Source organism: Nyctibius grandis, chromosome Z (genome assembly GCF_013368605.1).
Source record: "Nyctibius grandis isolate bNycGra1 chromosome Z, bNycGra1.pri, whole genome shotgun sequence".
Classification (NCBI taxonomy): Eukaryota; Metazoa; Chordata; class Aves; order Nyctibiiformes; family Nyctibiidae; genus Nyctibius; species Nyctibius grandis.
Window position 1 is genome coordinate 96,176,199 of NC_090695.1, and position 14,064 is coordinate 96,190,262.

The 14,064-nt window shown below is 45.7% G+C and overlaps 1 protein-coding gene across 3 annotated transcripts in view; it reads right to left on the reverse strand.

The window, feature by feature from the left end:
- The window catches only part of RNF216 (ring finger protein 216), an 80,567-nt gene that overhangs the window by 62,923 nt on the left and 3,580 nt on the right, over positions 1–14,064 (reverse strand). For all 3 annotated transcript variants that reach the window (XM_068423425.1, XM_068423423.1, XM_068423424.1), the window contains 2 exons: positions 2,360–2,488; positions 1,017–1,147 (listed from right to left, as the gene is read on the reverse strand). In XM_068423425.1, coding sequence (XP_068279526.1) covers positions 1,017–1,147; positions 2,360–2,426 — 198 coding nt within the window. In that variant the 5' untranslated portion in view covers positions 2,427–2,488. The remainder of the gene's footprint in view (positions 1–1,016; positions 1,148–2,359; positions 2,489–14,064) is intronic.

Here is a 14,064-nt window from a genome sequence, read left to right on the forward strand (position 1 = left end):
GAGTCCTTGCTCAAGATGATCTTTTGCATCTAATCATATTTCTGATGGGAAGTCTGTTTAGCAAGGTGCTTAAGGCGACATAAAACTGCAACCCACTTATCTTTGTTTCACTGAACTCCATCCCCAGGTGCTAAAAGAACATTTGGCAGAACTGAGGATTCACAGGACTTTCAGAGTGGAATAATTTCCGAAGTTCACCTCAGTACCCACTTCCCTCCCAGTACAATAGTCTGGGAAGGATGAACTAACTGATGGCATATTTGCATTCTCACCAATTTATTTAAACAGGCAGGAACCAAAGCTCAAAACATTAATCTCTGGCCTTGTTCTTGCCTCTGGCAGACAGACTGCTGTATGCCAACAGAGTCAATGTTCTCTGCTACTGTTTTCAACTAAGAAACAGAAAGGTCAGCTTTGCAAGCCATTTTCTCAATGCCTCTGGTTAATTTAACAGAAAAGTGGAAGATATTCGTAATATAGCTTAGATATGAAATTAGACACTTAAAATAATCAGGGTAAGCTAAAGCCTTTGGCCCTCCTCTGTGTGACTGCCCGTGCCAGTGGAGAGAGATTTATCAAGTGGGCTGGCTTTGTAAAACTGCAAAAATGTAAGTGCCTGCAACAGCCCAAGAACCCAAATAGCACAGAGGAATATCAAGCATACAAGGTCAAACAAGGCATGTTTTCAAAACCCGCCTTCTAAGGAACATCAAGTCCTCTTACAAAGCACTCCACCTTCCTGGATTTAGATAGATAACTTTACGGAAGCTACAGCCTTCATTAAGTAGAACTTCAAATCCAATGCAGTTTAACAGTCTAGTTCTTCCCTCCTGTGCCCAAAATATGATTAAACACTTAAAGCAAGCAAATCGCCATCATTTCAACATTCATTTCAGACATCCTAAGTAAATTATTGTAATGGACAGGACTCTCAAAGGAATGCATCAGATATTTGCACAAGAGTTGGCTATAAAGGCCATGAATAAAGCAGGGCAAGCACAAGAATGAAAAATTACCTCTGCCAGGACAACTACATCATCGTCATCTTCCTCACGCTGCTGCTCCGCTGGCGTTTCCAGCAAAGGTAATTCTTCATCCGAGGAATCTGATATTGTGATAAGACCTTCGTCCCTGCGGTCTATCCAGTCTGTAGTAAAGTAAAGTTAGCTATTTGCTAAAGGGAAATAACTGAAATTACAGGGCATAAGCACCGCAACACCTGAAAAAGCAATCTTCACATTTGCGTTGCAGCAACAGGGAAGAAGCGCTCAAAGGTCACTGGTTCCTCTGCAAGTTACTGTTACATCCAGTCCTACCTCCCTGGGCCCTCTGAGTAAAACACATGTGCAAACTATAGCTCAAGAGACCACAACAGCACGTGCATGAAGCAGTCACTCATTGACACTTCACAGAATCAATCAGGTTGGAAGAGACCTCTAGGATCATCACTTACGCAGAGGTGCTTCCATCCCAAACTTCAGCACGAGGCAAGCTGCTGCAAAAATTATTCTGAGCAAGCCACCTACAGCGTCCTTCCTAATCTTTGCAGAGAAGTCCTGAACTTTCAGTCTCAGGGATGATACATTTTATCAAGTGCAGTGCATTCTAGAGGAGAGATAAGGTTCCCTGTGCAATTTGGCCTCTTCCAAAAGAGTGTGACTTTGCAGGAGTACCTTATGCACGACTGAGATAGGGCCCCTGACTGTGGGTACAGAAGATACCCTCCTATTAGATAACAACCTTGTTCCTCAAGGCTTGTCAGGAGCAGAATATACTTGCTACTGAGCACAGTTGCTGGAACCCAGGAGAGACTCCAGCCAGGAGCAGAGGGTTTCTATACTGCAGACAGCATACAGCCATGCTTTCCCTACGATTTGACACAATATTTTGGCTTATGCTTTAACATAAGTATTCCTGAGTATTCATTTACCACCTTTCAGGCATACACAGAAAGCATCATTTTGAATTCCACTCTTGGAGGAGCAGGTGCCAATGCATACAGCCCTATGAGGATACACATGCAAAGCCTCTCCTCTGAGGTCCTCGGGAGGGTGGAACACAGTAAGTCCCTCAGATCTGCTGAAATACCTCTCCATGGTGTTACCAAGAAGTCAGCAATCTGCCTTAAGGCAGTACAACATGAGAAAGACAAGAGCCAAATATTTTGCATGTCAGCATAAAACGAGAGAACTTTCTGTAGGCGGCTGTGAAGTGGAACTGAGCAGCGTATGACACGGCAAAACAGACCGCCAGCACGCTCCCTTTACAGCACTCCTGCAAGTTTAGTGTCTATGAATCCTGCTGCTTGTAAGCAGTTTTACAAAGAGAGTTTCAGAAATACGCACAATTCGGGACTCACCTTTCCCTCTGTGACTGCGGAAGCTGCTCAAGTTAATTACTTCTTCATTTCCACCTCTCTCTGCCATTTTAATCAGCTGCACCCAAAAGCATCAATGCCCAGGCATGGCAGTCAGGCTCACACGAGGAACTAGAAGACAAAACCAGGAGAGAGTAAGGCAAACTCAGCACCACCCTAATCGGGCTTTCCCAAGACTAAGCCGCTAGATCATGCTGGGCGTTCTCCTGGCTCTCCCAGCAAAGCCTCTCCATGAGGACGGTTTTCTGTACCACCTTCTCAGTGCCTAAAAGCAGACGCTTACAGCTGTGCAATCACAGAAGGGCAGGGGGAGATGCAATTCTGTCCAGCCAGGACTCAAGCCCTCTCCATATGTGGATCTTCTCCTGTTTCCAAGAAGTCAAAAACCTGATCCATCAACACACATAGTGGTGTTTCTGCCACCATCTACTAGTGAGAGGAGCAAAAGCCACTTGTCTGAGCTGCCACAGGGCAACACCGTGTAAGCCTGCACCTCAGACGTACCAGCTGTCATGACAACCATCCCTTATCACAATGCCGTGAAGTCATACCATGCACGAGTGCTGCAGAAACGCTGGACCAAGATGAACAGACAATGTTATGGGTCAGACCTGACAGCCTGGCTGAACCGTGAAGTGAGCCACACTGGCCACCAGCAAACTCTGAATTCCTTTGTGTGCCACCAAGCTGACACATAACTGCAGAGGGACCAGAGATGCTTTGAGCTCCCTTCCACAACATCCACGCCGTTGACACGTCAGAAGGAAGCTGCTCCCCTGGCAGGGCAGTATGCCAGTGCATGTTTTGTGCCTGCACTGTGAACCAGCACGGGAACAAGTCACATTGACAGAGCACACTTTCTTGCCCTCATCTGATACTTTAAAGACGAGACCTCCCTGGTTTATGACACATCCCCTCCCCAGTGAGGGTTTGGTACAAATTCCAGGATATGCCACCTGCTCCCAAACCAAGAAGGGAGCACGCCAGGGATCAGGCTCCTTCACAGGACTGAGCTTTTGGGACTCAAATTTGCTACCCCCACCTGTTCCCACAGAGGCACAATGAACCAGCTGGAGGCTCCTGAACAGGATTAGGATATCAGAGGAATCACTGCAACCTAAACAGTAGGTTTTATGGTCTGTCAGCTCACAGCTCTCAATTCCTGCTATCGCAGAGCAGCTGAATATGTGCAGGAACTCCCACCACAACTTGCTCACTGGAATGAGAAAGGAGGTCTTTTTATTGAGAAGTATTCATCTCATTATTAGAGCACAGAGGAATCTGTGTTATTAAATATTTACTGATGCATAAGTTGGAAGAAGATGGTGGGTCTGCTATAAAATCCTGTTTGCTAGAACACAAGAGCAGTATAAATTCCTCCTCAATAATTCTACTTAACCTGCTCTGCGGGGAACAGGATTTGCAGCTAGAACAGCACGATGAAGAAATCGGTTTAGATGCATACTATGTACTTACATCTATACCCCCCTCAAGGAACTAGTCATTATTATCTTCAAAATATTTTAATACAGGATAAAATAATAAAAATTTTTAAAGTATAATTTAGCACTTCACAACGCGCACGCTGCACAGCAGCGCTGAGAGCCAGCCGGCTTTGGGCAGGAGCGCATCCTCCTCCTGCAGAACAGCCCGCACAGACACCGTAAAGGTTTTTAAGCTTGGCTAAAACCAGCCATGCTTACCTGGTCCCAGCACTGGTGATGGTCCAAGCTTGAGTGGGACATCGGGCTAGGGAACTGCAGAGGCCTCTTCTAACCAGCATTACTACAAATATGCTACTACTCCTATATTTGAGACCTGAAACCTCAGCAGTACACCCTGTTTCCAGTGAGCAGCCTCAAGAATATCATGGGCATATGGATGTTTTGAAAACACTTCGAAACTAAGATTTTGGGGGTCTTTCCACTAGGTTCTTCAGCCTCTGCCTTATAAGCAAGGAGAAATAAATCTTACTTTATTTGCCAGAATGGCATGAAAGCGTTCTTATCATCATTGCAGACAGATGCTGAAGCAGCAGCTCAGTAGCTGCGTCACTAAGCATACTTGGTGAAAATCTGGTCCTTTTTCAATGGTCACATCCACATTACGACTGTATTTTCCCTAGTACCTATACACAGCTACCACCCTGTCCTGCACAGCATTTTCCCATCCTTTGCCCTCTCAGTACTTTAAAACCACCTTGTCTCAGCTGCCTTCACGCAGGCTCACACTCAACAAACGAACCTCTTGGCAGGCAAAAATGGTGAAGGATCGCTCCCAAGACTGGTAGAGGAGGAACAAGGACGTTCATGAAAGTCACAAATCAGCGCTCACAGCAGTGAGCAGTGCGGACAGAGGGTAGACAGGTGTCTGCTCGGATCTGCTGTGAGCAAAGCTAAGCGGCTTGGATATTTCTCCCTTCCAGGGCTATGCAATGTGTTAGCAGAGTTGGGTACGTGTGTACGTGTGGGTGGGTCGACACCGCAAATGCTCAGCACAGTCACCAAAACATCTTCTCCCAAATAGCTCAAGTGGTGCTTTGTCCACTGCTGGCTAAACCACAGCTCCTCACATCCACCAACACGGGATAAGCCACAAGACTAACGGTAAGACCGTATTCTCCATAGGCGACTCCAGCTCCCGTAGAGAGGAACTTGCACACTTCAACCTTGAGTATCAAGAAAGAGGTACAGGAAATAATCTGAAATGGAATTTGGGATAACAGACTGTTACCCCAACCTCCCCTGTACAAGAGAAAGATGCACACACATCACCAAAAGGCTCATGCTGGTTTAAAAGCAGGAATATAATAAATAGCATTAACTGTAACATACAGTCAAGAACAACAGAAAAAAGCCAAGCCTGGAAAGAACTAGCAAGGTACCACTTTCCTATTTCAAATCAGACTGCATAAAACCCAAGCAGCTTAATAAAGCACAGCTTTAAAGGTAAAAGCTTCTACTGAGAGCAATTCATTTTGTCAATACTCAATACAGAGCTCAAGTTTAAACAAACATCTATAAGCATGAGCCAGTTCCATCTAGTGGCACGAATAAGAAGTTTGTTCGTGTTTATTGCACTAGGCCACCAAGAACATGAAGTAACAAGATCAAAGCCACCCTAGGGTCTTGCCCTACAGAAACAACATAATAAAAAGCAAGCAAGACAGATGGAGAGAAGCTCTCCCACACCACCTCAGTGACCAAGCTCTAACATAACCATCACCTTTTTTGCAGCACAGTCAAGGACACAATACCAGACCTGTTTAACAAGAACAAGACCTGGTAGCAGGCAGATATACAATTTTTTTTTTCCTTTTTCTTACGAACTCCCACCTGCACTACAGCACACCAAACTGCACTTGGGACTTGAATCCCCACACAGTATCAGGGTGACACAAAACTCCCGTCACGACCTCGAAGCCACTCGCTGACAGCGCAATGAAGACTACCACGCTGAAGATGTGGTTCCACCAAATCTCCCCTCTCTTTTCCACATTACTCCGTGTATTCATGACTCCACACATCCAAGTTGTTTCACTGCACAGGCAATAAAATCCTCCCCGTTAAGGTTTTTTCCTACAGCAACTTGAGAGGAGAAGAACCCATTAACAGAACAGCTACTGGAATAATCAGAGACCATCAGGGACTTATGTATAACTGTTCTCTGAACTGACTAGACCTCAGACTGGCAGCTGAAGTCACACATACTTTCTGAACAAGCTTCTCATACATGGAAAAATACAATCTACAAAACCACTGGTCCCAACCACTACTGTGAGCTGACGGATCAGCTGCTAAGAGGTGAAGCAGGTCTCAGATGCACACAGAACGCTTACACGAGGATTTCCAAAACCCATTCAAAATCCCTGCAAAACACCATGTTACATATTTTTAGCCTAACCTAAAAACAGCAAGCATCGGTACTGTGCAGATATTTAAACTCCTGGTATATGCAGGCGTTTCTGGACTGCAGTAATTGGAGCAGAACTCAAATCCTCTCCCTCCACTTCATATTTGCGCTGCAATGAGCATCTTCAGAGGGTGCTGGAATTGAAAGCGACAGTCAAGGGGAGACACTCCCCCTCCTAGACACAGCGTAATGTTATTTCCCCCCACCACTTACAGCATTTGAAATCTTAAACTCCCACATACCCAAGACAGGACTAGACTCAAAGTGCTCTTTTCTGGCTCTAGCTCAAGGCAACGGGACTAGACAGAAAGCACTGCAGGGGAGGTAGGGATTGAAATCCCAACCAAACAGGGAGGGGGTGAAAAAAAGAGCAACTTGAAAGAGATGTCAGCAACGTCAAATCATTGTGTGATTTAGCCTCTCCCCCATACAGCAACACCGCTGTTGCTCACCTACGTTGACAGAAGAGCATCAACTCCTACTCTCTGCCTGCGGGCAGCAAACGTGTCTGCTGGCAGCCTGTGAGCAAGGTGAATTTCTGGCTCTTTTTAAGCTGCTAAAACAAAGAGAAGCTATATAAATAATGCATGGCTCATGACAACCAACAAAATGAAAAGCTAAAAATTCAGCCCTTAAATAAAAAAAAAGCACAACGGAAGGGAAATAAACCAGCCCGACCTACTGTCAAGCATTTCATTGAAACATTTCAAAGGGTTCACAGCTTGCTGGGGGCTGCTCCTTGTAACAGTCACTTAGCAAAAGCAGAGAGTTTAACAGCGGTTGATCGTGTTAAGCAGCATCATCCCAACCGAAAATTAGAAATCCCCTGCTCGTAAGCCCATCAGGAACCGCTGTGCACAAACAAGACCCATGTGCTATGTACAAGGCATCTACCACCACTGCACCGCACCTTGCAAAGGAATAAAGCCAGAGGTGAAGACGTGGACCTGCAGCAGGGCTTCTGCTGAGCAGGTTTGCACAGAGGCCTGCCCGCAGCTTGGGAAACCGTGCCAACACAAAAAAACATTGGCCCCAGCCCAAAAGCCTTGCCCCTGGCCTCCAGAAGACAGGAGTGTGTGGGCAGTGGCTCGCAGGCAAGGCCACTTGGTTTCCAGCAGTGGCTCGGTCTGCTGCTAAGAAAACAGCACAACCAGCTACAGATACCACACAAAAGCTCCTCTTAGCACAGAACGGGGGTAGACTTACAACAACTGTAGCTCTGCTACCGACTTTTGGACCCGTAGTGTTTGCTGAAGAGGAACAACATACCAGAAGATCATTTAATAATAGAATTGGCTTATAAGTTTTAAAACACTCCCTGTTTCACAAGACATTAGCAGCTGGCTTGGTTTACCAAAGGCTTTTAGACAGACACCTACGCCCTCTAAGAAGGAGAAGACAGAATTCCTGAGATCTGAGAAACATCAAGGAACAGAAACTGAAGTGAACAATTTTGTCTCCAGTAAGAGCCAGGTAACACAGTTCTACTGCAGAAAGCCAGAGGATTGATTTCATCACATCAAAACATAAGACAATATAACCCCAGAGGCGTTTTGTGGCAGGTAAATCAAAACTGAATGTTTACCTCCCCATATGTACAAGATGGCCAACACACTCATTGCCCAGAAAACATCTCAGAAGAGCGGCCACTATTTCTGCAGCCACACCAGCACCATAACTGCCTTCCGAAGCAGTGCTCCAGGCTAGAACGTTATTCAGATGGACAAGAGCAACAGGGATTCTTCAAGCTCCTCTGGCAGCAATCACAACTTCTAGTTATCTCACAGACGTTCCCTGTTCCTCACCCTCTCTTACCCAAGAAGAAAAGCCGCACTGTGAAACACACACGGAAGCGAGCGATGGCCCTTTCCCCCAAGGGGTACCATTGACACAGCTCTCCTGATAACTGGAGAGTGCTCAGTGATCACTGCATCGATGAGAAGCAAACGATGGGCTCCCTAACGTGGGGCTGTCCGGCTTTACTAACACCCTGCTTGTGGCTACAACAAGGACCATGTGTTGTAGCCTCCTGCAGAGCTCTGCTGTGCATTTTTACAGTGAATTCTCAGCCAGTGGCATTACCAAGAACACATCAGAAGATATTTTGAAAAGAGAGATTATGGATTAACGGGGTACAAGCTACGTCTGTGTGTCACCGCTCCAGTCTAATGAAAATTGCTTAGTCAGGAGCAATTAAGGGAGCAGATTTTTAGGGATTACTTGGGTTCAAATCCCTAACTACACTCTCCCCGTTTTGCAAGTCAACTTAGGACTTACAGGAAACATCTTGACAGTCTGTACATCACAAGACTTCTAATCAAATTCATTTGCAGTGCATCATTCCATTCAGGTGACAGTATCACTTAATCATAATTTTTTGAAACAGCCAGTCTCCATTTTTATTGCATCTATTAACACAAAGTACAAGAGGAATGAAATCTGTCCAGCTTTATCTTATTCACCTAACAGCTGGCCACCTACGACACCAGTTTTCCTGGCAAACCTGATCTCTGCTCCATGAGCTGTTGTCTAAAATCTAAGACTGTTTTGAAAGGGATGTATTTGTTTTCCAAAAATGGGCAACTACTAATTCAGCTCAACTGAAAGTTTCTGATGCCTTCAAGCTTTCTGATGCCCTGATGACATAACAGGGCTCCGTATCATCACATCTCTCTGACAAGCATAAGACTGCTAATTTTGATGTATGCAAAAAACCTGACGCTCAGCTCAAGAGATGGGGAGCTTTGGATCAGTCATTTGCCTTCCCTATCAAATTGAGTCCTGAAAAAAATTTAAATTTACAAAGTCTGGTTAGAAAGGACAGTTAATGCCATTGCCTTGGGTAGCTTATTTTGAGAGCAAAGTGAAAATTCCAGGCTTTGAGGGAGGAAGAGGCACCTCTGCAGTTAGCTACTGTAAAGCTGCCTGCCTCAGACTTCTGGCATGTGCAATATCATATGGTACGATCCCCAAAATCCAAAACCTCCCTCCCACATCACAAACAGAGGTGCCAGCTTGGCATTTTGTGTTCAAGCAACAATTCAGACACTGGCAGCTCAGCACTTCGCTACGGCAGCACACACACACACACACAAACCAGCCTCTGTGGGCTCACAGCCTATCTCCCAAACCATCACTTTAAAGAACTGTTTTGTTCTGATTTGCGGTATAAGGGTGGGGACGAACGGAAGAGCACGTGAAACCACGCGATGTGCAGCTTTGTCACTTCCAGAATGAGTTTTACTTCCAGTTTTATTGCCCTGAACTCACATGTATCCCAAGAGAAGGCGGCACAGGCTCCTCTCTGAGCAGCACCGTTATTAAACCCATTGGTGTCTGAAAGAGAGTGACTCCACAGACTACGAGGTGCTGCACATACCTGTCAGGGCTCTACAGAACATTAATTGCAACTGCCTTCTCTTCCCCATCAACGCAGCAGCCACACAGAAGAGAACAAGAGAAATGCCCTACGTGCCCCAGGATGTACGTGGGGATGCTCCTCTGTTATGAGTACTTCACAGAGCTCTCCAGGAGAAAGGACACAGCATTTCCTCTCCAAATCCTTAGTAGTTTTTTTTTTTCCTTTCTTCTTTCCTTTTTTTAAGGGATCCTGAATGTCACCTTTAAAAGGTACAACAGAACAAAGAAAACCAGGCGCAGCCTTTTAAGTAGTTATTTAACAAGCTGGATGCACGTCTTCAGAAACCTTCAGGTTACCATCTTAGCACCGTTTTTCACCAGAGAAATAAAGGAGTTGAAGGTTGCTGGTTAGAGTAACCCCAGGACAGACGATGCCACTGACATTCACACAGATGAGCAACCAGCAGCCTGCTCCGCTCGCAGCCCTGTTTGCAGGGGGCACCGGGAGCAAGAAGAAGAGGAGACAGGCTGCACACAACTGGCAAACTGCTATTAAAAGCAGCAGCAAGGGACTAACTAGACCGAAGTCAAGAGGGCTGGAAAGCACAGAGAGTCAGTTTTAGTTGTAGTAACAGCCAGAAGACTTTAAAATCACAAAGGATTGATAGGTTGCGATGGCATCCTAGATGTTACGCTGCTGCCCAGCAGAGCAACTCCAGAAACAAACATCGAAGCTGCACTTGGGAAGTTGTGTTCCAGAAAAACCAAAACACACCATCAAGAGCAAATGTGGAAAGGAAGGGGGATTTTAAAATTATTTTATTTTATTCTAAATGTGACCTGAACCTATCACAAGAAACTTTGCTCTCCAGGATGGCTGCAATCTGCAAAGCACAACTCACCTCATTTCACAAAGCTGCTGACAATATAAAAGCCAAGACTTGACCTTCAGGTGGCACAGAGGGAAAAAAAACCCCTGACTCGTTGCAGTAGCCCACCTTAGCAAAAAGGAAGGTTTCTGTGTCAATCTGCACGGTACTTTTAGAAGTATCAACTTAAAAGTTAGGTGTCAAACATCCCAGAATTAGGGACTTCCAAAAAGAATGGCTTCACAGGTCACATATTCTGGTTATTACAGCCATACCCTTTTTTTGAGCCATGTTAATCATCTGCACTTGCCATAATTTCAAAGGTCGGTGGCCAGAAGCTGTGGCTTCATGTTCAGAAGGGTTTCACTGCGATACCTGCTTAAGATGGTCCCATTCCCGCACCACAGCCTGTCACCTCCTCTCCCACTGAGCTCCACCAGCATTTGTTACAGCTTTGAAAAGAAATGCCCTGGAAAACTACTTTGTAGGATTCAGATCAGATAGTATCTCTCCTCACACATCCACCACAGCATAACTGGGAGAAGAGAAATAAAATGCTAAAATAAACTGCAAGAAGGGAGAAGATCTTAAGCTGCAGCCTAACAGTTGACACTATGCAACCACAGCCGATATCTGACTAGCACTCAAACTATACACGCTCCTAGTCCGATATCAGGCACAGCTTTTGAAAGGTGCTTTTACACATTCAGTTGAGGGCTTGAAGATGTACAAGAGTCAGCTCAGAGCCACACGGAGCCAACGGGCCAAGTTCACTCTGCAGTGAAACGAGTCTTAAACTGCCTTACGTACCGAGAGTAAAATACCGACAGAAACCTCATAAGGCACGTGCAATACCTGAGTCCATGCTCTACACCGATTCCTGCTGGGAAGTTAAAAAAGCTGCCTATTGCACCCAACAACTGCTGCACGAGAAGGATTGTCACCTGCCCCTCTGAAGAACTACGTCCTTACTGCTCAAGCACCGCACACGACCAGTTGTTACAAGATTTTCAAGCCAGCCAGCAACTGCTTTTGTAGAACTGGGTTTCGTTTTGTTTGCAGCCACGCGTCAGCCTTGCAGCCGATTCCAGCCCAGCAAACTCGCAGCAGCAAAAGCTGAGGGCAGCCTTCCAGGCTCACGACAGTTGTCCAGTCCGACTTCACCCACGTCACGTGGTGGTGGCCACTGTCGGGTTTAGGCAGAATACGTTAAAATAGCAGGAAAGCAAAGAGGTTGTATTTGAGGTAAGCGTACCACTACATCAGAACTGAAAACGGTGAAATCAGATCATGGCCGGATTTAGAGATGCTCCACATCCAGCATCATTCTCTTTGGAGCCTATTAAAGTTCACAAATGAATGAATTGTCAGCTGGCCAGCTAAAAAGCAAGGAAAGAAGCACTGCACATTAACTCTCCAGGTCCACAGTCATGCAGATTTAGGACACTGCAAGGTACGTAACAATTTCACCTCAAGGCAAACATTTTGCATACACAAGACTACAAAAACCACTCCAGGCCGCAGCTAAGAGGTTACACAGGCTGCAGTCAGACCCTTTGCTAAGGACACGACTGTTTTCAGGCTGCAAATTTGTGTGCCTACCCCTTAGTCATCGCACCCAAGTGTCCAACACTGTTTAAGCCTTCACATAGCAGAATATAAATTCTTTTCCTGGGTGTTGCAACAGTACAACATCAAACAGATTATTTAACCATCTGGGATGGGGGATCAGTAAAAGCAGCCGCAAACTGCTAAACAAACACAAAAACATTAAGCTGAGGAGCGCTCTTCAGACGCTGTGTTCAAACCAGAGGTGCATTCCGGCCATTGCAAGCTGGTCTGTGCTAGTCGTGGCTGATCCAAGGGCACCTCCCAGTTTATACACAATGAAGCCTTCTCCACTACAATAGGATTCCAGTTTAACAATGTATAGAGAGGACATAACTATTTATGCTAGTCAAGTTACTGCTGATGGGTCTTGCTCATCTGTAGCTGGAAATCCTAGCAGCAGGGGAGGTATGAAACACCCTATCTGCGGGTTTCCTGCAAGGGAGAAAAAGCTTCTTTTCCTGCCTCCCCATTATGCTGCTGCTGTCGCCTTCCTCAAACTGCATTACAGCACTACAGCGAGAGCAGGGAGAGGAGGAAAGTCTTCTAGGCAGCATCGCCGCTCCGCTGCAGGCAGCTGTCAACATTGCTGCCTCTTCCACTCTGCCACCCCACTGTAACATGTTTACCCAACATTTTGTACTTGCCCCGGGTATGTGGGTAAGTGCCTCTTCTGCTACCAGCCTTCAGGTACCTTCAAGCAAAAGCGATCTGCAAGAGAGGTTTCCCTCCCTCCTCCATCAAATATAAAAATGCATCACATCTTCAGGATGGTATTTGGAAGTAGAAGTGTAAATTTGTTCCTAACTCTGGTATTGCAAAGGCTACAAAAAGCCAACCGCTGTCTTCCTTTCCCCAGTCAAGACACAGCGCTAACAGTGCCCACAGCTTGGTAAGAGCACATCAGTATTGACACAGCAGTACAGCAGCCTTGTGTGAGAAGTATTATTACTTGAGGCCTTTTTCCATCCTTATATTCCCCAAACAAGACAGCTAGCACAAATCCTGATCACCTTTTACTACAGAGTAATATCACGTGATGCCTCTACAGATCCTGTCCAAATACTTAGCTAAATAATGCAAACAGCAGCTCAGTCTCCTTACAGAGGTAAGCAGACCAAGTGTGAGCAACACAGCACTTGTCCTCAAAAGCCAACTGAAAACGTTTCAGGTCACCCTGACACTGACATACATTCCTAGATTTATTGCAGCTCATCAACTTTGCTTCTTGTTACGAGTGACGGCGACAGCCTCCAAAATACCAGCCTGTGAACAGACACGCACCGTCGGCATCAGCAAAGGAGTCAGGCTCCCCCAAAGCCAGCAAGGAAGCCACACTGAATTTAAACTTCCCCCAACGTGGGTCAGAAACACTACGAGATGGCATCGTGACTCAGGGTAGCAGCTGCCCTGTCTTGAAATCTTTCCCCAATGCTTTTTTCCACTTAATCAGACACTAACAGTTCCCTTCACAAATTCAGGGATGGAACCACAGCATCGCTGGTAATTAGGAGAAAGGTGTCATTCAGCAGGAATATGATTACGAGTCCTCAGGAATTAAGACTTCTCAAGGATCATTACGAATTTAAAACCACCACAAGCTCTTAAGCACTGACCCAGAGGAAAAATATCACCTCCGAGATATTCCAAAACAAACCACAAATTCTATAAAAGTGACACGAAGGCTGCTGAGAGCGAGGTTGTCCCAGCTCAGTAAAACATTCCTTATTATCTCACATCTCAGTGCTCTGGCAAGGATAACTTACTCAAGCCACCAGGTCACTGCTAAGTGGCCTTCTCTTTTTCCTGTTTTCCCTGCCTATCCTTCCCCAGTTTCCCAGATTTTCCCGTCCCAGTAACCTGCTTAAAACACAAGTACTCTACTTCTCGTCAGACTAATGCTGATCAGCACGTTATTTAGCTCAATTTCAACCACAG